The sequence below is a fragment of the Strix aluco genome, chromosome 13 (genome assembly GCF_031877795.1).
Source record: "Strix aluco isolate bStrAlu1 chromosome 13, bStrAlu1.hap1, whole genome shotgun sequence".
NCBI classification, from domain to species: domain Eukaryota; kingdom Metazoa; phylum Chordata; class Aves; order Strigiformes; family Strigidae; genus Strix; species Strix aluco.
Window position 1 is genome coordinate 12,137,189 of NC_133943.1, and position 22,613 is coordinate 12,159,801.

At 48.5% G+C, this 22,613-nt stretch overlaps 1 protein-coding gene across 1 annotated transcript in view; it reads left to right on the forward strand.

Moving 5' to 3' along the window:
• ADRB2 (adrenoceptor beta 2) overlaps window positions 1–21,622 on the forward strand; it is a 37,160-nt gene extending 15,538 nt beyond the window's left edge. The window contains exon 2 of the mRNA XM_074838696.1: window positions 18,050–21,622. Coding sequence (XP_074694797.1) covers window positions 18,050–18,084 — 35 coding nt within the window. The 3' untranslated portion in view covers window positions 18,085–21,622. The remainder of the gene's footprint in view (window positions 1–18,049) is intronic.
• Window positions 21,623–22,613: the final 991 nt, after the last annotated feature.

Sequence of the window (22,613 nt, forward strand, 5' to 3'; positions counted from 1 at the left end):
CTTGTATGAGGAGGGGCTGAGGGAACTGGGGGTGTTTATTCTGGAGAAGAGGAGGCTGAGGGGAGACCTCATCGCCCTCTACAACTACCTGAAAGGAGGTTGCAGAGAGCTGGGGATGAGCCTCTTTAACCAAGTAACAAGTGATAGGACAAGAGGGAATGGTCTCAAGTTGTGCCAGAGAAGGTTTAGACTGGATATTAGGAAGCATTTTTTTACAGAACGGGTTGTTAGGCGTTGGAATGGGCTGCCCAGGGCAGTGGTGGAGTCCCCATCCCTGGAGGTGTTTAAGAGTCGGGTCGACATAGCGCTGAGAGATATGGTGTAGTTGGGAACTGTCAATGTTAGGCTAATGGTTGGACTAGATGATCTTCAAGGTCTTTTCCAACCTAGACGATTCTGTGATTCTGTGTGTTGGTGTGGGTGTGTGTGACAGAGAGAGAGGAAGATGACTGTATAAGCCAAATAGCAACAGATGCATTCAGGATCTGACTGTCATTTTAGCTGCATTGGGTTTTATGCAAAACACAGCTCACAAACAGCACAAAATTCTGTGGTTTGGTTTTAAACAAACAAGCAAATGAAGAAAGTTGACATGAAATCATCCTGTGTAGGCATTGCCTTGCCTTGTGTCTGCTTTGGAGTGGTGGCAAGGTGCAAATGCAGAAGCTGTGCCTCTGCACTCCGGCTCTGCAGGCTTTCCCAGCTCCAGAGCTAAGCCATGAGGCCAGTGCCCAGTGTTGTCCCTGAGCCCCTGGCTGCTCCCAGCTGCTTTCTTCTGCTTGTGCTTTTGTGCCTGTATCTTACCCTTCTATTGCACAGGACTTGCACCTCTGGCATCCCTGTCTGTGACCCCTCTAACCGGCCTTTCCCTTCCTGCCATTGCAGCTTGGAAAGGGGAAACCTCTCATCCCCTCCTCTCCTCTGTCCTGAGCTGTCTCTGACCTCTGCCAAGACTTTCCCCTCCATCTCCGTGGGGCAGTGGGAGGCCCCCAAGGACCTGTGCTGGCAGAGCTGCCCTGACTGGGAGCAGAGAGCTGCACATCACACTCACTTGCTGGGATCAGCATGGGAGCTCACATGGAGCTGGGGATCCAGGAGCTGGCAGCTGCTGGTCCAAACAGTGGCTGCAGAGGGAAATGTTGGCACAGGTGCTGTGGTTTGCCAACATGATGCCTACTTGAGAGCCTGCATGAGTGGCGGACCAGAATACATTACCTTTCCTGTGCTGGCAATGAGCTTTGCCCCCTGCATCCGAGCATAAAACCTCTGAGCACAGAAGCAGTCTTTGCTGTTGGTGAAATGCCTCTCAAAACTCTCCTGACATGTGAGGAAGGTGTTTCTTCCATCCAAGCAGGTGCTCTGATGGTGGTAAGGGTACAGACCCAGTTTCAGCCATGCAGGCAGGGCAAAGAGCCATCTCCAGCAGCCTGCTGTGGCTCTTTAGCTCTGCTCAGGGCTGCAGAGACAAAAAAACCTCTGGAGGTTTCAGACTCAGGCACTCCTGTCAGGCACCACGGCACCCACACAACCCTGTATGTTGTATAGGAATGAAGTGAAGCTCACAGGGCTTCATCCAGCACCCAGGAGCCCAAGGCTGTCATTTCATGGTGAAACGTTTCCCCGCAGTCTTCTGCTGGAGTCAAGTGAAAATGAGGAAATCTCTCCTTGCATTTTTTAAAGAAAGATCTCCTACGGATGGGATGAAATGCTTGTGAGCATCCCCCAAAGTGTCACAAATCAAACTGCCAAGAAAAGAGTCTCTGCCAAATGCATTGCTTTTTTTGAATAAAAGCCATAGCTAGGGAGAGAAGCATCTTGTTTTGGAAATTGGGACAGACATACTTGGGCTGTGCCTGCTTGTTCTTTGGTTGGCATTAGCTGGGGTTTTTAACTTACAGTGTCCATGAGTGCTGAAAGACTTAGAAGGTGGCTTAAAAAAAAAGCATTTTTTAATGTGTTTTCTATTAGGAGCCTCCAACTGTAGATAGAGATGCCCAGAGAAGACCAGTGATGGACAACAGTTGAAAACAGCCTGATGTCCATACACCATCTTTGTTTCCCTTATTTTCCATCCCTCCCCTTCTGGAGCTGAAGCATTTGAATCCTGCAACCAGGTTCTTTCCTGAAGCATCTTTTCCCCCCTCTTCCTTGTAGAAGACACCAAGACAAACCCATGCATTTGGAAAGTCCCCTCCCAATCCTTGGCACAGGGCAGGATTATATAAAGCAATAATTGATGATTTCCCCTCAGCCCCCAGGTTCCTTCCTGAGTTGTTGAATCTTTGTGTAGAGCAACGATTTCCTCTAAAATGAGCAGCAAGCTCGCTTCCTTCTCGGAGGCTGCTCTGCTGCCTGCCAAGGCATGATTGGGGAGGGTGTGGAGCAGGTGTTTCTGTCATTCTGCAGGCACGCTTGCCTTTGCAGTGAGCGTGTCTGACAGGTATGGAGACGAATCAGGAAAGCCATCTCCCTGCCCCGGTGTGGTGATGGCCTTGGTGATAAGTGGGAGATGCAGCTGTGAGGTGCGAGTGGGGAGACTTGGTTTTCCCACGAGGAGAGCTGTGGGAAGGGGTTGGGTACCTGGCTGGCACCAGGGATGCTGCCTGGGCTTTGGCATCAGCATCGCTCCCAGAAGTGTTGTTGCTCTTAGTTTGCTTTTTATTTATTACCTTGGGGTGTCTTCACAGTGCAAGACATGTCAGCCAGCAGCTGTGGTTTGGGAGGGACAGGTCAGTGTAGCTCACCTCTCCTGGTATGTCCATCATGCACACTTGTCAGCATGGCGAACGGGCCTGCCTTGCTGCAACCATGCTATTTCCAGTGCCTGTGGTAAGAGGAGCGGGTGCCACGTGGCTAGCATCAACGCTACTTTGATGAGATGGTTTTGCCAGGAGCAGAGGGGCCCCAAGGACAGGGAGACCTCCTGCGGGGAGGTGGGAGCCCAGCAGGACTGGGACCCATGCAGGACCCTGGCTATATTAGGGGTGTAAACCTATCCATGGTCCAGATCTGGGCTGGAGATGTCCTGCTGTGCAAGGTGCCCTTGGAGTGACATGGAGACACCTCCAGCCTTCAGTGTCTGTAGCTGTTCCCTGAAAAGTAATCTGGGTTATATTGCCACTGCGTAGAGACTCTGCTGTTACTGAAACACGTGCAACTTGGTAGTGCCAGAATGTTTGTTCAGGCTTTGTACATAATTCCTCAAGACCTCAATCCTCTCTGAAGCACAAAAGCTTTTATGTGAGGTGCTTGTTGAGTCACAGGAAGAAATATGGCATTAAAGTATCACTTTGTTCCGAAGTAACAAACATCTACGATGCAGGACCCAGATTAGAAACCGAGAGCGCTGAGGTCTGTGCTCCGCTGCCGTGACTCATTTCACATCTCCGTGCCTCGGCACACTTGCCTGCGAAATGGAGCCTGCCAGGCGTGCGGTGCCTGGAAGGGCAGTGTCTCTGCAAGTGATGTCCAGGAGTTTGGAGACAAGATGCTTCACAACTGTCAGATATTGTAATTTCTTGGCTATCGCAGCAGGAATCTGAACCTCAGCCTGATCCAGTTTCACTTAACAATTAAACCTTTTTGTTACTTTGCCAGAGCTCATCTAGGGTATGGTGAGGTTGTCTGTAAGATAACTGCCACTAGGTCATTATGCCACCGAAAGGGTGAGGGACCGGGGCTAGATCGCCAGAGGATAAACCCCTTTGCACCAAGAGGGCAACCCTTGCATAGTAGCAGTAGAAAGCCATTTTGTGTTATATTTATCAGTCAGTCTTGAGTCATCCTGCCTAATCTAAAAGTTACTCCAATCCCTGTGAAAGCTTCATGTTTTCATTAACCCTAAGTACAAGTTAACTTTCCTTCCTTCAGCTGATGACAAAAAAGGTTGTGTTTGCAGATGACTTTCTTCCATCCCCTCTGCTTCTTGCATGATTCATGCAGGGATGCCGCATTCCTCTGTCAGTGATACAAGAAGCCAGGCTAAAGAGGCAATTGCATCATGAACATCAATGCAAACCGGGCCAGAGAAGTCAGAGGATGCTAATGGGTGTTTTTCTGTACACATGCTAATTATAGCATCACCAAAGCCAGGTCCAAGCTAGGACTTTGCCTGAGGAAACCCCCAGTGATTTTAGCCAGGAGTTCCAATTGCTGTTTGTTACAAGTAAATGACTAACAGAAACTAGACCTGTTAGGTCATCTTGTGCATTTCTGGAGGATTCCTCTGCTATAGTGTAAACATAGGGATGGTTATATTGTGCTCAGAAGTCACCCTAAAGTTTTTCAAGCTGTGTTTGTCCTGTGCAGGATGATGGGGTGCCCACCTCTTCACTGGGCAGGAGAATCTGGGACACCCCAGAGGCACACCATTTCCTATGTCTGTATCTCCTCTGTTTTACCCCTTTGCTCACAGTTATTCTGTTTTGACCCTTCCTCCTGAGCTCTCTGTTCAAGGAGGGCAGCAGAGCCATGCCAGGGCCCTGCCTGCACTGCTTGTCCTGTGCCTGTGCCATGCTTCTCACCGCAGGCATCCTCCTCCCCATCCACAGCTCCTGCAAAGGATGGCGATGAAAATAACAAGCACTGTATTGATAATAATAGAGACAATTTAGAGATGAGCTGCTGAGTGATTAAAGGGCTGGCTGGACTGGTTTTTGAGGCGAGAATAATAGAGCTGAATATATGGGTGCATCTCACCCGCTCCACCTTTTGTCTTCCTTACATGGAAGTTGTTAACATTTGACTTCCAGTAATTTATGAAAAGCTGTTACGATTTCCACACAGACTGCCGCAGGATTGATTTCTGTGCCACAGAAACCACTCTTTCATTGCACATCACGGGTTCTTTACTGGCCATTTTATCACATTGTTGGAAACTCCTGTGATCCTGAACGCTGCTCTGTCCTCTTGCCATGGCAGTGAGCCCTTGTATCTCAGGGTCGAACGTGGAAGAATCAGATGACGTTACACAGCTGCTGGTCACTCTCCAATAAGAAGTTGGAGGCCTTCGGATTTCAATGCTGTCATAACTATGCAACTGATTTAAAATATAATAAACTTGAAAGCTCTTCCATATCAGACCATCAGAGGGCTGTAGATGAGCTGCTTGAACCCCTCGTAAATACCAGGGCTGTCATTCCTGCAGATGGACCATCCATTTTTAAATGGGGTTTCAGGTTACAGCTAGGCTCCACAGCACAGCCTGCGATTACTGCAGGGTCATGATGTTGTGAGATAAGATTTGGCCCTTCCTTGAAGAGCAGGGAAATTACAGTAAATAAATCACTGAAATGAGAACCCGGTGTAACCTTTAATTTTCTGCCCCTGCCATTTTTGCATGTTCCTGGAGAGGTTTTGCTGCGCTTTTCCTCTCCTTTAGTTAACTTCTGCAAGGGTTGTCTCACTTCCAGCCCCTTTCTGGGGGACAGAAGGACAGGTCTTGCTGTTATGTTATGCGCAACTGAGATTTGCACCGGAAAGCCTGGGTTAGGTGATCACAGCCTCCCTGGCTGAAAACAGCCGAAGACAGGTGTAGCTGTTGATGAAGGAGGGCAAGGGCAGGGGCACTGGAGGAAGGGGTGCATCCCATCAAGTGCAGCAGGTCACCGTGACTGAAACCATGAGATCATCAACAAGCCGAGCTCCACCTCACAGGGAAGTCTTTTTATATCTCCATGGCAGATGCCAACCATTTGCTCACTCCCTGAAGAAGGTGCTTGCCAGAGAGCAAAGCAGTAAAGTCCCTGAGGGCTGCTGTGGTGCAATCACCACCTCGAAGCTGGGCTCTGGGAAAACAGGCCTTTTTGCTGTGGTTGTATTTACCCAGGTGTGATGCCTGCTCCACCCATGGATTCCTGGCCATTGCCTTCATGCTGTTTGCACTGCAGGACTGGGTTGCTGCCCGATGCAGGGTTGTGTTGTGTCTGCCTGTGATACCATCAGCTGCGTGCAGCATCTCGGTGAGCCAGCTGCTCTTGGGCGACTGTTGCTTTGCTTTGATGAAGGAAACCAAAGTGTAGTGTGAACTGGGCCGTGGTAAGGCTGAACATTTTCTGCACAGGTTTAGCCACGTAAACCCTGGGAGTATTTATCAGCCCTGGCACAAACCTTTCTGTTTCACCCTTTGATATAGGTGAGCAGGATAAGGGAAAAAGAATCGGACTCACTCTCATCAAGTAACATCTACTCATCTATGAGTGAATGATTACCCAAGGCAATTTTTAAGCTCCAGAGCTGCTTTTGAAAAAGTTACTGGAGATCTGTTGCACAAGATAGAAATAGAGGATGGCCAGGGCTCAGTCTCTCTCCCTGCCCACACAGTTATGTGTTTCTAATACGGTTATCACCAATTTAATGGGATGATAGAGCTGCAGGACTTCCAAAGAGCAGTGTCCTCCAAACACCAATGACATAACCATGATTGCAGATAATTGCCACTCACACTCTCCTTCAAGTTGTTTGTGTGACTCCAGCATACACAAGGTGAAATGAATGTGTTTGCTCTTAGGTTATTCTTGTGTGAGGTAAAAAATAGGTTTGTTCTTTATTAGGTTAAATACTGTGAGGAGGGGATGGGAAGGAGTGCCGATAGCTGCTGTATGCTGAAGCTGTGTTATGTGGACAGTTCAGAAACAGTCTATGGGGAGAATGTCTGAGGGGCATAACATGCTGCCCAGTCTTTGAAATAAGACTTTCTGCTTGTTCTTAGGTGGGACACAGTGTCATGCGGGGACCCACCTGCCTCAGGTCTGGTTTCAGTGCTGTGCTCTGCAGTTCTGCACGGCTCTGCCACATTCAGCATCCTTTTCTGATGTCTAGCTGCTCCCTGGCTGTCAAGAGCAGGACACTTGCATTGTTGCTCAGGAGTCTCCAGCCTTTCTTTAGTCTTAGGAAAGAGAGATGAGAAACTGCTGTTGTGGAGAAAACAGGCTGAGAGCCCTCAGCATGGGGGAGAGCTGCTTTATGCTGTACCCCATGCGGGTTAGGTATGTGTGCAGGGAGGATGCCAGCTGAGGGAGGGTTAATGCCACTTCCACCTTCCCTAGAGCCTCCTGTGTCCTGCTGTGTCCTGGGAGGCAGTCACTGTGCAGCACGGCTATGGAGAAAGGGCTGTGACAGGGGTAGCCATGCTGTTTGCACTGCTTTTGTGTTATTTACGTACTCTGTCAGAGTCACCGCTGCCACCAGAGGGGAAGGACTTGCTGTCTCCAGATGGTTTCTTTGTGCTGAATCACTTACATTTACGTAACTGCCTTTCCCCAAATGTTAGCAAACTGTACAGGCCCTCAAAGCCTGCCTTAAGAAAACTTCAAAAACTTGTGGCTTTTCTTCTCCCTCTTTCATTTGCTTTCCTCTGTTCTCTTTGCCTGCTCCCTTCCAAGCTGTTAACGTTCGTGTCAGCATCAAGTGTTCGAGCTGCCATCAACTATCCCAAGGGGCACCAGCATATCTCTTAATTCCCAATGGCAGCAGCAATACCTTGCCAGGTCAAATGTTGTCAAAATTTAAGGCTCTGAAAAAGAAACCCTGACCTTTATGAGCCCTGTAACCACTCCTGAGAAGACAGAACGCTTCCTGCCCTGCTGCAGCACTAACATTTCACCAGTTTCTCTTTCTACTTTGATTCCCATTCATCAGAGAAGCTTCCCTTTCGCCCTGTGCACCTGCTGCAGTCTGGCTAAAAGCCACCCTGAGCCCCTGAACAAACCCAATCTGTCCTGGGCAGACCCTGAAATATTTCCACATCTCTGGGTGTGGTCCCCCTCCAGCAGGAGGACAGTAGCAGACAGAAACTGGTGACTACTTCCTTCCCAAGTGGTGATGCTTAAAAATACATCACTAAAGTCATATTTAGGACCAGCTGCTTTTGAGCTGTCCCACGGCCTGTATCCTCTTGCCGAATACAAATTTATGTAACACGATGGAGTGATTTGAAATTGCAAGAACTGAATTTCTCCCATAATTACCTCTCACAGGCAGCTGCTGCCCTGTTCCTTGTCCTCTTTGCCATGTCCCAATCTCAAGAAGTCAAGCAGGTGGATAATACACAGTTTTGAAGAATAAGTTCTAAAGGAAAGGAAGGGATTTATTTCAATAAAGAATCTTATTTGTGGGTGAAATGGCATCCGCTATGTCTCTGAGAGTCTAAACTAGTTACAACATTACCTCATTAATCATGTTAGTCATAAACTAACATTAGTGTTAGCTCACACATTCATCAGGGGATGTCAGAGCACAGAGAGTTGTCTGAAGACTGTAGATTTGGAAACCACATTTATATCACTAGTGGCTCTGGCTTGCTAAGCGACCTTGGTCAGATCATAGCCACTTATCTGCTGGGTGGGAGAGATAATGCTTCTTTCCTAACTGCTTCGAGATCAGCAGATGAAACACACCATTTTGAAAATGAGGGAAATAAATACTTTTGTGTTGACGTAAGCAGGCAAATAAATGCCTTCCCTTCCTCCTTCCTCCCAGCCGCCAGCAGGACCACGCTCCGACACCAGCCGCCAGCTGCACACTGTGGTGCTGGGGGCTGCAGGCAGGAGCCTCCTTCCTTCTCGGAGAGGGTCACAAGAGCCATTTCCTCCATGTGGCCTCACTTCAGACCCTTTCTGGCATCACGTGGGGTCAGCAGCCAATGCACATCACGCTCTGGCTTTAATTGAGGAAGGAGAAGAGCAGTCTGGAGGTGGGCTGGGTGGCAGGAGCATTGGACGTGGATGGACACAAACCACTCGTCTCCTTCTCTGGCAAGGCTCCACCAGGCTCCACTCCTTCCCAGCAGGAAATGAAACCCCAGCAGCCACCAGTTTCCGTCTTATGGAGTGGACTGTGGCAGCTCAGCAGGGTGCAGCAATTATTAAGTGTGGTGAAAGTGTCTCATTCAGTCTCCCTGCACCCTGCCTAGCCCCTGGGGCTAGAGTGGGGTTCGTAGGCTGCCTGAGGATAAGGGACTTGGTTGTAAACCATTTCCCACATCCGAGGCCATTCCACTTGTGCCCTTGGGATCAGAGATCATCCCCACTGGAGCCTTGCATGGGAACGGCGTCTGCGAGAGAGACAGCCGCAGAGCTGCACGTGACAGACGAAGGGAGGACGTCCTCTGTGTCTCGCACTCTCTTGTTGCCTCTTCCCTCCAGGAAGAGTCTCAAGGGAACCACAGCAGTGTCACAAAATCTCACAGCAAAGCACAAATGGGGATCTTAAGTCTCTGTGTTTCCAAAGGGAGAGATGGTAATGCCCAATTTCACCTGGCATGAATGCCATCTGTGTCCCTGTCCCTTATTCAAGGCTGATAATCATCATGGAAATGCTTGGTTCAAGGAGGCAGAATTTAGGTTAGAACAATCTGGGTAGCTGTGACTGTCAGTTATGGGTGTATGCATGTAGGAAATGCACCAAATTCCTCTAAGAATGTGATTCTGTGCTCTGACCAACCATGGGACAGCTGGTTTGGATGTTTGCCAGTGAATCGGAAGCAGAGATCTGGACCTTCTTTCCCATTCCCTTAACTCCAGCCAGATTGCTGGTGGTGGATTGGGTCTCTGAATCTGACTCAGTCCCCCTTTACTAGCAATGATATGCTGGGCATGGGAAAAGCTCACTCTTCCCGCTTTATTCAGTAAAAAGGAAGCCTTTTACAGGGAAAAGAAGCAGTTTTGCTTGTTACCTGTTGGACCCTTGCACCAATACAGCATGGAGGTAGCCTTGAGGGACGCTGCGATGGCTTCATGCAGCTTTGAGGAACACTGTGATGACTTCATGATGGCTTCTGTTAAGCCACCTGACCTTGACAGCATTAATCCTAATTCCCTGTGTTTGCTCTTTCAAGTCAGACCTTTAAGAACAATTTAGGACTGGAGCATTGTGGTGGCTGCTGCCAAGTCATGGAGTCCCTCAACAGAGCTGAGAAGGATCCTCTCATATAAGCATCTCCCCATGTCACAAGGCAGTATGGAGAGCATAACCCTGCTTTTTGTGGTAGAAAACAAAACCCTGGCTGAGCGCTCCATGCGTTACCAGAGAGCTGCCCCATGACACTACTGGACTTTCTAAAACAAAAATTATTTTGCATTTTCTGCTGACCCTAGGTTATTTTGCATAAAACAATTAAGCAGACCACCCAAAATCCATTTACAGGATTTCCCAGAAATCCTTGGAGCATTTGAAGCAGTTGGAGGAAATCAAGAGTTCAGACCTGAATTCCACAAGTGATGACGCTAAGTCTGGAGAAGGATTTTCATTGCTTGAGGCCAAATGTCCACAGATGTTTATTTTTCAAAATGCAGGACTTTTTTTTAGTGTGAAGCCCCTCCAGGCGTTGACAGGCAAGCACTAAATAACCTGCTGTTATGCCACTTCTGTCACGTTTGTCAGATCCCTGGCCCTTTCTCATACAGAGGACCATTAGCTGGGTTTAATGTCTGTCATAATGGCCCTTAAATTTGGTTGTCCTGATGATGGTTCACCTCTGTCTCCTGGGGCTGGCAGCCTGTCACTTCAAATAGTCCTGGGCCAGAATGATACCTACAGAGCCTTGGGGAACAACTTGACCATAAGAGGGATCCAACCTCATCAAACCTGAGAAACAACCCTGCCATGCTCTCTCATCAGAGCGTCGACTGCTTTCAGCTTAGCAGCTTCCATCAAAGGCTGATTCTTTTGGTTGTTTATTTGCAAGTAGCCTACACAGCAACAAATCATAGTGTAGCAGGAAAATGTAGAACTTCTGAATTAATGGGGAAAAACACAGTTGTAAAGAAGTCGGTGGTGGTTCTCTACTTGAGCTGGTAGTGCCCACATCACCAGCAGCTTGCCACTCAAATGCCAGTGACACTTAACTGAAGGGTCCTCACTGTTGTGAGTAGTTTTGACAGCCCTGCAAGTAGCAAAGACTACCTCCACCACACACAGGGAGGAAAAATCATTATTTGCCAAAAAACATAAAACCCCAGAAAAACATTACACAAGGCTCCCAACTCTCCAACACTCAAGATCTCCTGCTGGGAGATTGCAGGATTTTACAGTTTGATTTAATAGTTTCACAGAGAATTGTTGCTCTGTTGGGAACCACCTTCAATCTGTTCAATGATTACAGAAGTCAAAGCAAACAATGTCCTTCCCAATTCCCAAAAATTAAAAAAAAAAAAGAAAGAAACAACCCCCTCAGAAAAGCTGGGGCAGGTAAACGAGAGAGAAATAAGATAACCCAGCTTTTAAAAGCCTGTTGCTTTGCAGCTGTTCACATTCTGGCTACTTTCCAGAGTTACTTTGATGATCCTCTGCCAGGAAAAAAAGAAGTCCTTCAAACCTAGAATTTGATAAGGACATTATTTCTCATCAAAGTAAATGAAGATCCAGATTTGGGATTTAGTGACGTGACTGCCATCTGCATCAGTTTAAGAGACAGTGATCTTCACCAAGACCCTGGCAGATTTGAGTGATATCCTAGTGGTGGGAGATCTGTGTTCTTCAACTGCTGATAAGGGACAAAGAGCACTTAGGTCTTCAGAGAAGCTTGATTCCACAACCAACAAGTGGAGATGTGAAGTTAAATCGGTGCCTGGCTAGTGGGGAGCAAGCTGTGCTAAGAACTGACGCTAACTGGGAAGTTGTGTCAAAGTTTGGCTTTGTTGCATTAGCTGCTGGATCCCTGTCATAGGACAGCTCATGGGAAAGAAGTATAAAAGAAGTACAAACTGTTGCAGGGGAGAATGACAGGGAAGAAATACTACCGCTGAGCTGATGGATGCATTATAAAGTGTTGAGAGGCACTGCCAGGCATTCCCAAGGCTGTGACTTGTACCTAGGAGTCATGGATGAACTCTGTGGAGGAAAGATGCTGTATCAGAGCCCTGCAACAAAACAAGCAGCATCACCATGTGTCACCCAGAACATCACCTCATACAGCCAAGTACAGAGATGCCCTAAAGCACAGGTTTGGATTACAGGAAACTAAAAGGTCGGGGATGTAATTTTTTTCCTTTCTTAAGTAAGTATGGTCATAAAGTAGCCTAACTCTGGGATTGGTACACTCTGGGGTTCCTTGTGCACCTCTTACACCTCAGCTTCTTATCACACATTAACTAGTTCTTCTTTTATCTTGATCTGTGAAGAAGCAACTGACGGTTCATTTCATGTTTTTGTACCCTAGGTTCCTTTTCACACCCTGCACTTTTAACATATGCTATTTAAAGGTTATAGGAAGAATTGTTGGCAAATGGTAGATGACAGGTTGCTGAAACATGATAAAATAGGAAGAGTTTCCAGAGAGAGACTGAAGAGGCAGGAAAGGAAAGAGCGGAGAATCTGAGCCAATCTTTACTAGGTTGGAAGACCCCCCTTTAGATGCAGAGACTGTGCAATGCAAGGCTGACAGTCTTTGCCTGGCGTGCAGGAAGGCTGTAGCGTGAAACCCCATTTTGCTCTGCCCTCACTTCACCCTGAATCCAGTTGATGCTTCCAGGAAGAGCTGCTCAGCTGCCTTGCAGATAGCTACATTAGTCTGAAGGACTGGACTCCTAGAGGAGCCCATTTCTCTGGATGACTAGCTCAGATGGAGATTTCCACAGTGTACATGTCTCAAATTAAGTGAAGTAATCTTCTAAGATTTACAAAACCACTTAGCAAAACACTAAGAGAATCTACAGCCAATCTACAGCCTAGGGCCAGGGAGGGAAATTTTTCCCTCTTCATCCGTTTCTTGACCCCTTGGGAAATGTCCCTTAGGGGGAATTTCAAAGTCCTACTGTGACTATGTGGGCAATAGTTGATTCCCACTGATTGAAAAGGTCATTTTTACTTTCTCATCAGATCTCCATCCTGCAGAATGGATGCCCTTGGCCTGGGGTGTGTTATGACTAATGACCAGAATTGATTTCATCATTAGTCTTTCACCTCTTCTAGGAATGTACTGAAACAAAATAAGGGAAGGTAAATCAGTGATACCCAATGGGTTACGTAGTTAGCAAGATGAATGTATGTGGCCTGTCTCCACACATCCCTTGCTCTGTGGGATGCAGGTGGTCCATCCCTCTCATTGTGTTTGTCTGGTGAGCAAAACCAAGCTTCCCACCAGTGAAGAGGCACTGGTCAAGAACAGAGGCTACAAGGTTTCTTCAGCTGACTTCTGTTTTGAATATTATGTTTTGACTTGTGAACCCTGAGGAATTCAGATCTCAGGGCAGAGGAAATGTTGGAAGGGGTCAGGCGAGCTGTGCTCCCTCTGTGTTACTCGGAGCAGCAAATAGCACACGTTCCAGGGCAACATCTGATTTTCTGCTTTTACGAGGCAGATGTTTAGGATAAGTGATCTGCTGTTTATTTTAATTGCCATCTTCCAAACCTCTTTCCTACGTGCGCGCACACATTCAGAGACCATAAATAAGGATTATTCAGATTATGCCGTTATTTGGGTAGCTAGCCCTGTCTTCCATCAGTGCCTGGACGGGGCTGTGTGCTGCAAACCCAGTTCCCCTTGCACATCAGTTTTACAGTGGTGTAAATGAATTAGATCTAATTCCTTTCTCAATGACACTAGCATAAATCTGAAATAGCTCCACTGACGTCAGTGCCATAATGGCAGTATAAAAGAAATTTGGACTCCCTTGACTTCAGAATGTCGCTGCTGATTTACACCAGAACAAGAGAAAAAGTAGTTGGGCTCAGCATGTCCTAGCACTGTTACTGAACAGCAGGCCAGGGTTTGCTCTGGGATGCAGTGGCGACGATGGAGAGAACTCCATGGATTTCAGTGGCATTAAGTTGATGGAAATGAGTTGTACCATTACCACAGTTTGTGTCTCAAAGAGCTCCATGTAGTAGGTCATCAATGAAAAGAAAGGATAAACCAATGCTCCTGTGTAAAGTGATTAGTCCCATTGCCTGTCACTATTCCAGGAGAGTCATATAGGGGTGAACCTGACCATTTGGCTTGTGTTGTGATGATGATGATGATGGAGAGCAAGGCAGTGATACCCTCATAGCTTGATGGACACCAGGCAAGTGTCCATGGAAGAACCGATGTTCCTAGCTGAAGACAGAGTAGCTGCCCTTGCAGTTGGTGTAAAGAGCCAGTCCGGAGGGGTAGGAATGCTGGCTGCACTTTTCTCCTCTGAGAGGACACAAGCAGTTGTTGTAGGCATTCTGTGCTGGCAGCATTCAGGGTGTTAATCCCTACTCACTTGTTTCTCTAGATTTTCCCACCTTGTCTCTAAAGGGCTAGAAGTGAAAGCCTGGCTGTAAAAGGGGTGCTGGCCCCTTTCTCTGCTCTGCTGTGGCTTCAGCCTGCAGACTGCAAATTTAAGCAGAAGGAGATGAAAAGTGGATATTTCCTCTTGAAGCTGTAGGGCTTCCCAAACAACCTTGTTGTTTAAAGAGACTTTGGCAAGGAGAGCCTGGATTTCTGGTGGCTGCTCTTCAGGAAATTGGAGATCCCAGTGGTCGCCTCAGAGTCCATGAGCCTTGCTCCATTAAAGCCGGTGGAGACAAGCTGATTTACACCCCTCTTCTGTTGGCATCTGGCCAGTCTCCTAATTGTTCATAAGTGACTTTCTTTTTTAATAGCACACATTTGCTCGGAGTGGCTTGGTTTGCACACAGTGAAATGCAGCCATGTGTGACATAACTGCTTTAAAGCCAGCGAGTTGAAACAGGGTCCATGTGAACCACCAGGTAGCCTGGAGGTGTCACAGAGCGAGTTGGGACCATGGGTGTCCCAGGGAACTAAGATCTCACCCTTCTTTTTTTTAAAAAAGCTGAGGCCATGCTTTACCCATCTGTCAGCCTCCACTATGCTGGCAGAGGTGGGAGGCAGCAGGAGAAACTCAGAAACCAGAGAAGAACTGCAATTCTTCCCTTTCCACTTCTTATCCAAGAGTCCAGCCACAGCTATCATCAACAGGCAGGAGGAATAAAACTGTTCTCCGTGCTCCTGGCCCCAGGGAACCCCGGCTGGGTGCACGAAATAGTTCCCACATCCAAGTGGATGGGTGGCTGCTCCGAGCTCCAGACGTGGGTTTTGGCATCCCAGGCTCACGCTCACCTCCTTGTCCGCACACTCAGCTGGAAGGTGGCCCTGTGGACATGAAATGAGAGCTAAGGGAGCATGGCCCCAGTTTTCCCACCCATTTTGTTCTCACTAGCAGTGAATAACTCAGCAGATGCGTTCGCTGACAGGGAGCGGAAGATTTACCAGTCGTGAAACAAAACTCTGATTATTGCCATAGAAACCAGAGCTTGAATGTGAAGCTCATCCAATGGGGCAGCAGGAAGAGAACGTTGGACTTCTGTCTCCTGTCAAAACTCATGTGTGTGGCTTGGATTTGGAATACCAGAAAGTCACTGTTACAATAATCGTGTCATAATAGATCCAGATATCAAGAGACATTGACTTCTTTTGGGTTCCAATGAAGAGCTAAGTCAGGACCTCGGGGTCTGGCCTGTGAGGGATGAGAATGGTTAGTAGCACTACTACAAAGAGCAAAGCTCTTTCCAATTAGAAAAGGAGTCAATTAAATCACAGGCTGAGGGATGCAAAGTCAGAAACATAATGTTGCTCTGCTTCATGCCTCTCTTTCCTGAATGCAGACGTGCAAGTTGTTTAGAGAATTCCCTCCTCCTTCCCATCTGAACTCCCTACAACAGGGGCTTTGCCCTGGGAGCTCACAGCATAGTTCGAGTTCCCTTGTAAGCTTACAAGCACCATCTATAGGATAGTTGAAGAAGAGGCTTTTGGCTTCAAGCTGATGAAAAAGGGCAGAGAAACTTCACTCAGAGATTCCAGTTTTGTTCTGGAAAAACTCCGGCATGCTTAGGATATCGCATTGCAGAAAGTCACTAATTTCATTGTCTTCATATCTGGGTATGGCTTTCCTTTCTGGTTAAACTCTCAGTCCTTGGTCCCATGCTGCATGACTGTGGGGCCTGTGGAAATTGCTGGAGTTGTGAAGCTACTTATTCCACATGGGAAATCCCAGAGATTCTCTAAAGAGCTCCTGATCCGCAAGATTTCTGGGCTACCATTCTAATGCCTTTAGGTTCTGATAGCCCACAGTGCCACATGTACAAACCTAAACAGTAGCAATTAACGTGTCCAAGTCATCTAAATCCAGCTGATTTAGCAAATCAGTTTCTCCTTAGCTTGGTGTTTAATGATTGCCAGCCCCAGCCCACACTTCACTGCACAGGCTGCACCAGCAGAAGTAATTGCAGTCCACAGGGGTTTTTTTAGGAGGAGGAAACACAAAAGGTGAAAGAGTTTTCTTCCTTCTTTTGTGCAAAGTAGACTCCTTCTTGGCAATAAGGTGCGATACTGGGGCTGTGTGTTTCTGAAAGAAGGGAAGGAAGGGAAGGAAGGGAGGGAAGGAAGGAAGGAAGGAAGGAAGGAAGGAAGGAAGGAAGGAAGGAAGGAAGGAAGGAAGGAAGGAAGGAAGGAAGGAAGGAAGGGAGGGAGGGAGGGAGGGAGGGAGGGAGGGAGGGAAGGAAGGAAGGAAGGAAGGAAGGAAGGAAGGAAGGAAGGAAGGAAGGAAGGAAGGAAGGAAGGAAGGGAGGGAGGGAGGGAGGGAAGGGAGGGAGGGAGGGAGGGAGGGAAGGAAGGAAGGAAGGAAGGAAGGAAGGAAGGAAGGAAGGAAGGAAGGAAGGAAGGAAGGAAGGAAGGGAGGAAGGGAGGAAGGGAGAAAGAAAGAGAGAAAGAAAGAGAGAAAGAAAGAAAGAGAGGAAGGAAGGAAGGAAGGAAGGAAGGAAGGAAGGAAGGAAGGAAGGAAGGAAGGAAGGAAGGAAGGAAGGAAGGAAGGAAGGAAGGAAGGAAGGAAGGAAGGAAGGAAGGGAGGGAGGGAGGGAGGGAGGGAAGGGAGGAAGGAAGGAAGGAAGGGAGGAAGGGAGGGAGGGAAGGAAGGAAGGAAGGAAGGAAGGAAGGAAGGAAGGAAGGAAGGAAGGAAGGAAGGAAGGAAGGAAGGAAGGAAGGAAGGAAGGAAGGAAGGAAGGAAGGAAGGAAGGAAGGAAGGAAGGAAGGAAGGAACAGATACACTTTGCAGGGCAGGTGGAGTGTGAGTAGTCTCTTTAAAGAGATGCTGGCAACTGACACTGTGGCAAATCATCTCTCTCATGTTGGAACTTCATCTTTGATTTGCACAAGAAATAAAACTTAATCACGGATACCCAGAATTCTTCTGAGAAGCATTGTGTTCCCAGAGAACAGATATGGTTTTTTTGTTTCTTCAGATCTGTTCTGGTTTTAAATGCTGCTTTCTCCCCGCACACACACAGACTGTAATCTTTGACATGTACTTATTAAAATATCACTTGCAGATAAATAAAAGCACAGGCATATCCAATACTTGTTCCTTTCTGTAACTCAAGATTAATTTCCCATTTTTCCATCTAATGTGTCTGTCATTAGGGTATCTCCACAATCAAGAAAAAGCTGTTTCTTCCCTTTTGTAGATTCACAGATATTAAAACCAGAAGGAAATGTGTTCTTATCTCCTGGGCAGCTGACCTGAGTGTATATCTAGAGATGTATCTGTCTATTCAAATTATTTCATGCAAAGAAACTTTGCTTTTTGGTAGCTACTGCAGGAAAATCATTGCTTGGGTACTAAAGCACCCAGGTGCAACCCGTGCCAAAGGGCTTGGTCGATCATCCCACTCACAGAGCTCAGGAGTGCAACGGCATTGTAGCAGCCTCACTGCAAACCGCGGGGGCTGAAGCCACCCCCCTTGAGGAGGTGCAGCAGCAGCACACGGTGGCATGTATGGGCAGGGAAAAGCTGGAGCCCAGCTCTGTCCACCCGGCATGGAGAGAGTGGGCTGCTCCTGCTGCTTGTTCATCCACTGGTGCCTTACAGGGGGTGTTCAACAGCAGCTGGGGGTGGGCCTGAAGGCTAAGATAGAGCCAGTGGACATGGTGTACACTGGGCAGGACCAGCAAGTCCTGGGGAAGTGTAATCTCTCTCCTGGCTTCAGCATCTGAATCTCTCCTCTAACCCCAACCTCTACTGTGCTAAACTGATGCTTTTTTTTTTTTCTTTCTTTGTCTGTCCCACAGAGATCCCTGGGTGTCCAGGAATGGTTGAGAGCTGAGTGGGCTGACCTCTCTTCCTCACCACCCTGAGCTCATGAGGGCTCTGAAGAGATTGAGTGGGAGCATGGCATTGCTTCTCTGAGCCTGGGGATGCTGTGGGAAGTGATTGCCTTGGCAAATGTCTTCATCCCAACCCATAGCCCATCGTGCATCGCCTGAAGGAGAAGCTGATGAAGAATAACCAGAGGACCAAGAAAGGCTCTACCAGCACTTCAAGCATTGGAGGACACAGATGGGGGACCGGCACTAAGAGAGGCACTTTTCAGGAGTCACTGCATGTGAAACCAGCTCTGGAAAGAAGCTACAGGAGCCCTGTGAACTGAAGGAGGTGAATGTCTAAATCACCACAAAAGGTGCTGAGGGGTTCCCCTGGCACAGCATCCTTGGAAAGCACTTTCAAAAGGGAAGGGGCTATCAGGACCACGTGGCTATCTCCAGTGCCTGGTTTGGAAGAGGCACAGCAAGGTCACTGCCTTATGGTTGGGTCAGGAGACTGGCAGGACTTGCCCACAGCTGCCTGTCCACGTGCTGGCTGGGGCTCCAGACAAAACAGGAATCTGACCAAGACTGGGCGAGAAGGAATGTGGAAGATTGTTTTGATTTATTCTGTGCTTGTTTCTCCTTCTGGTGTCTTCTCTGTCTACCTCTTTTTCTCTCTAGGCCTATGTGTACTGCATGCGATGTGGGGCACAGACCCTCACAAACAGCAGAAGTATTAGCACAGGGCAAATCCTGCCCAGTGCACAGCTGTGCTGCCCAGTGCAGTGCTGTTGCTAGATGGGGCTGATTTTGCACTGTGCAGATGTAACGTGGCCTTTGTTTGCTCCTTATGCCAACAAATCTGCAACTGCAATGCCTGGACTTCATACAGGAGAAAGGCTTGAGCCTGGCAATTCTTTTAGTTGCAAGCAGTCACATGCTAGCACAACCAGCCACACTTGGGAGCAGAGTTTTAACACCTGAGCCCCAAAACATGATAGAGCATCTATTCCTCTCCTGTAGCTGTGGAAATGAGCATGCCAGCAGGCTGCACACTCAGCTCCTGCATCATGGATTTTAAAAATCTCATTCAGCAGAGAAAGAGACAGAGATGGAGGGAGTGATGGAGGCTCAGACAGGAAATTGTAGGAAAAACTGATTCAAAACCAGAGGAAAATGTGCACTTTTTAATTGCAGGTGGTGTCCCAGCTGCAGACTGTTGTGCCCAGCTGGGCGGCTGCAGGTCTCTGTTCACTGAGCTGCTCCCAGAGGCCTGGGCGAAACATGCTGGTACCGAACTGTGCGGGGAGCCCCATCTCAGACCTTCTCTCTTGGGCTTCCAGCTGCAAAATCCTTCCCTCATGTGCAATCATATTTATTTATTTATTTTCTTGCTGCTTGATGCAAAGCTGCTAACAGAGCACCCTCCCCACAAACATCTGCAGCCGGGAGAGGACGGAGAGAGGGGGAATGTGCTTGTGTCTGTGGGAGGGGAGCGGGCCAAGGGGCAGGTGTATGCCTTGAGGGGGCAGGATCTGGCCATGCACACGGCGTGGGCATATGAGGCAGGAGGAAAAGGCTGCAGTTAAACCAGAAATACTTTCCCTGGGGTGGACGTGCAATTTTGATCTTTCAAGAATTAAGAACAGGCAGGGCAAACCCTTGTTGGGAAGAACAGCAGGACAGCTGTAGGCTGCATAAACTCTGCAGAGCCGTTCTACCAGATGTGCAGCTGTGCTTGTGCAGGGTATGTGTCTCTGTGCAAGTTGCTTGCCCAGATTCTGCCCTTCCAGCACTCCCAGCTGTAATGAAGCAAACTTATGTCTGCATCCTGGCTTTGGACACTTGCAGGGGGCCAAATCCCCAGCCAGGGCAGGTTCCTACCAGCGTGTTCACAGAGGTTTAATACCTGGCAGTCTTTTCTGCTCAGTCCAAAAGATACCCATGTAGAGGCCCATTTAACACAGCCAGTTTGAGACTGGCAGACACGAGCCTTTCTAGACAATGCTGTAGCTGTGCAGTAACAGTTTATGCTCAGCCTTGGCTGTGCCTACCCATTTTGCTAAAAACTGGCACACCAGCAGCATCCGCTCATGGTCAAGTATCCCATTTTATGGAAAGCCTGTGTGCCCCAGTGCAGAGGGGAACCATTTCTCTGGGAGAGGGGGGGTCTCCCATGCCCTGCTGCTCTCCCACAACTCCCACACTCAGGAGGGAGCCAGGGTGCCTGGGCATCCCTTGGCAGGGCTCCTGGCTGCTCCAGGGGAGCCTGGCTTCTCCCATACTCTTCCCTCTGAGATGCCCCACCAAGGCTTTGTTCAAACCTGTGTGACTGCTGAATGGAAATATTTCCCAACCAAAACCTGTTCTTCAGAAGATTCCTGGCTGGCTCTAGTCACTTATTATGCACTGGAAACACTGCCTTTGGGATTAGTTTTCAGGTTAGAGACATGCATGGGATCATCGTAGTTCTTTTTCTCACAAATCCTCTCATGTGCAAGAGCAGGTTGCAGTAGGTGAAATGGATACACTTGCTCTGATAAGTTGCCAGCATAGCCCAAAAGCAGCGACCTGCTTATTGCTGATTGCTTCCTTGCAGAGTTGTAAGAGTTGGAGATAGAAGAGATGTATTAAAAATCCATCTGCCTATGACCCTTCAGGCTTGTTCCATGTATTACATTTACTGGTGGTGCGGTGGGTCTATTTTTAAATGCCCTGACACCAGGGTTATTGTGCTGTCCTTTGGGAGATTGCTCTGTAGTCCAAGTCAGGAGCTGCTATTAGTATTCCACCTGCATTTCCTCCTGAAAACTTCATTCCATTATTCCTAGTGAAGCTCTTCAAATACCTGATGCTCATTATGTCCTGATCAGGCTCTACCATTTGGCCTGCGCTCCTCTTTCCTCCTCCAAGAACCCCTCTGGCTCCCTGATTGCTGCCGCTCCCTGTCCTTCCCATAGCTTGGCACAGAATGAGCCTGTTGTTAATTCAGCCGTGCAGAGTTTGTCAGGGATCTGTACCCACCAGCGGAGCAGCCAGGACTTCTGGCAATGCCAGGTCTCCTCAGTGGCTGTGGAGCTGCTCTCTCCCTCTTTGCAAAGCACGTGGGATGCAGGAAAGGGGCAGGCGCAGAGATGTGGCCGAAAGCGGACCAGCATTGGCAAGGATCAGCCTCGTGTCCTGTGGGGAGCGAACGCCTGCTAGGGACAGTACGCAACGAAACCTCCATCTCAGCAAAGCCCAAGCTGAGCAATGGAGGTGGGTGATGCTCCAGTAGTGCCTGTGCAGCCATACTGGGGATTGGTGGGAGGCAGAGGTCTGTGCTGTGGCAGAGTGCACGGGACTGTCCTGCCTGGAAATCATATCCATGAGCTGGAGCTGCAGCTCCTCGTGGAGGGAGCACCGTGAGCAGCACGGGGGCTCGGCAGGCTCGGTGCATGTGGAGCGCTTGCTTGGGGAGTCTTTGTGTTCAGTGCTCGGCGGGAGCACCATTGTGATTGTAAGAGCTCTGTTCTTCTCACCGAACAAATTGTTCCTACAAATAAAGAATGAAAAGTCCTCCTCTTCCCACTCTTCTCTTTTATGCTATTCATCGAGCGGCACCAGAGGAAGGGACTGCACCTGGACGGTGGGAACAGAAGGTTGCTGTGAGCCTGTGGCAGCTCATGGGGAGGTGTTGGCTCTACTTGGGAGAGAGGCTGAATGCAGGCAGAATGGCCAGGGGAAATCAAAACACAAAGTGCACCAGAGCAGGTTGCAGGGCCTCTCCATGAAACTTGCTGATGGGTAATGGGTTGCAATATCTCCAGGCACTCTGGGAATGGGGCTATGGGACAAGGCTAGAGAGGATCTGAGCAAAAGCAAGGCAGTCTGTGTGGGTACCAGTCCTGCAGGTGCTGTGGAGCAGAGCAGCAGGAGGACAGGTCGAAGAAACCAAGGAGAAAAAAAGACAGATGAAGGAGGGTTCTGATTCTCCCAAGGGTTTCACAGGATGACAACAGAGGAATCTGGAGTCTCCTATGTGGCAGCGTAGGGGCCCAAGGGCTGGTTCTTTTCCCAAACTTCAGATCAGCGGTAGAGCAGAAGGCTTCTTAATTCCTCCTCAGTCCCCAGCTGTTCTCCCTGGTGACATGGGGCAGGGTGGCAGTGACAACACTGCAGCTTTTCAGAAGCAATTGTCAGGGGAGGAATTGGATCCCCAAACAACGTAAGAATCAAAATGACATGTTTCCAACAGAATTCATGATTAGACGATTAATCATCCCAATTTAAAACATTGGAGGGCCTGGAGTGCCCTAATACATAAACATGTTGAAGGCAGTGGTTGTGCCACACCTGTCAGCAGCCTCTTCTCTGGCTGTCAGTGAGCACAGGGCTTCAGGCAGCATCCACACTGCAGGTCCTCACAGCCTGGGGACCGGTCCTCTGGTGGGACCTGCATGCAGACCTGCCAGGGCAATTTAGTATGTCTTTTGTCAAGAAACAGAGACGGCCTTGAGCTGCTGCTTAACTGTATGCAGGTCTCCCTGGTGCCATACCTCCACTTTTT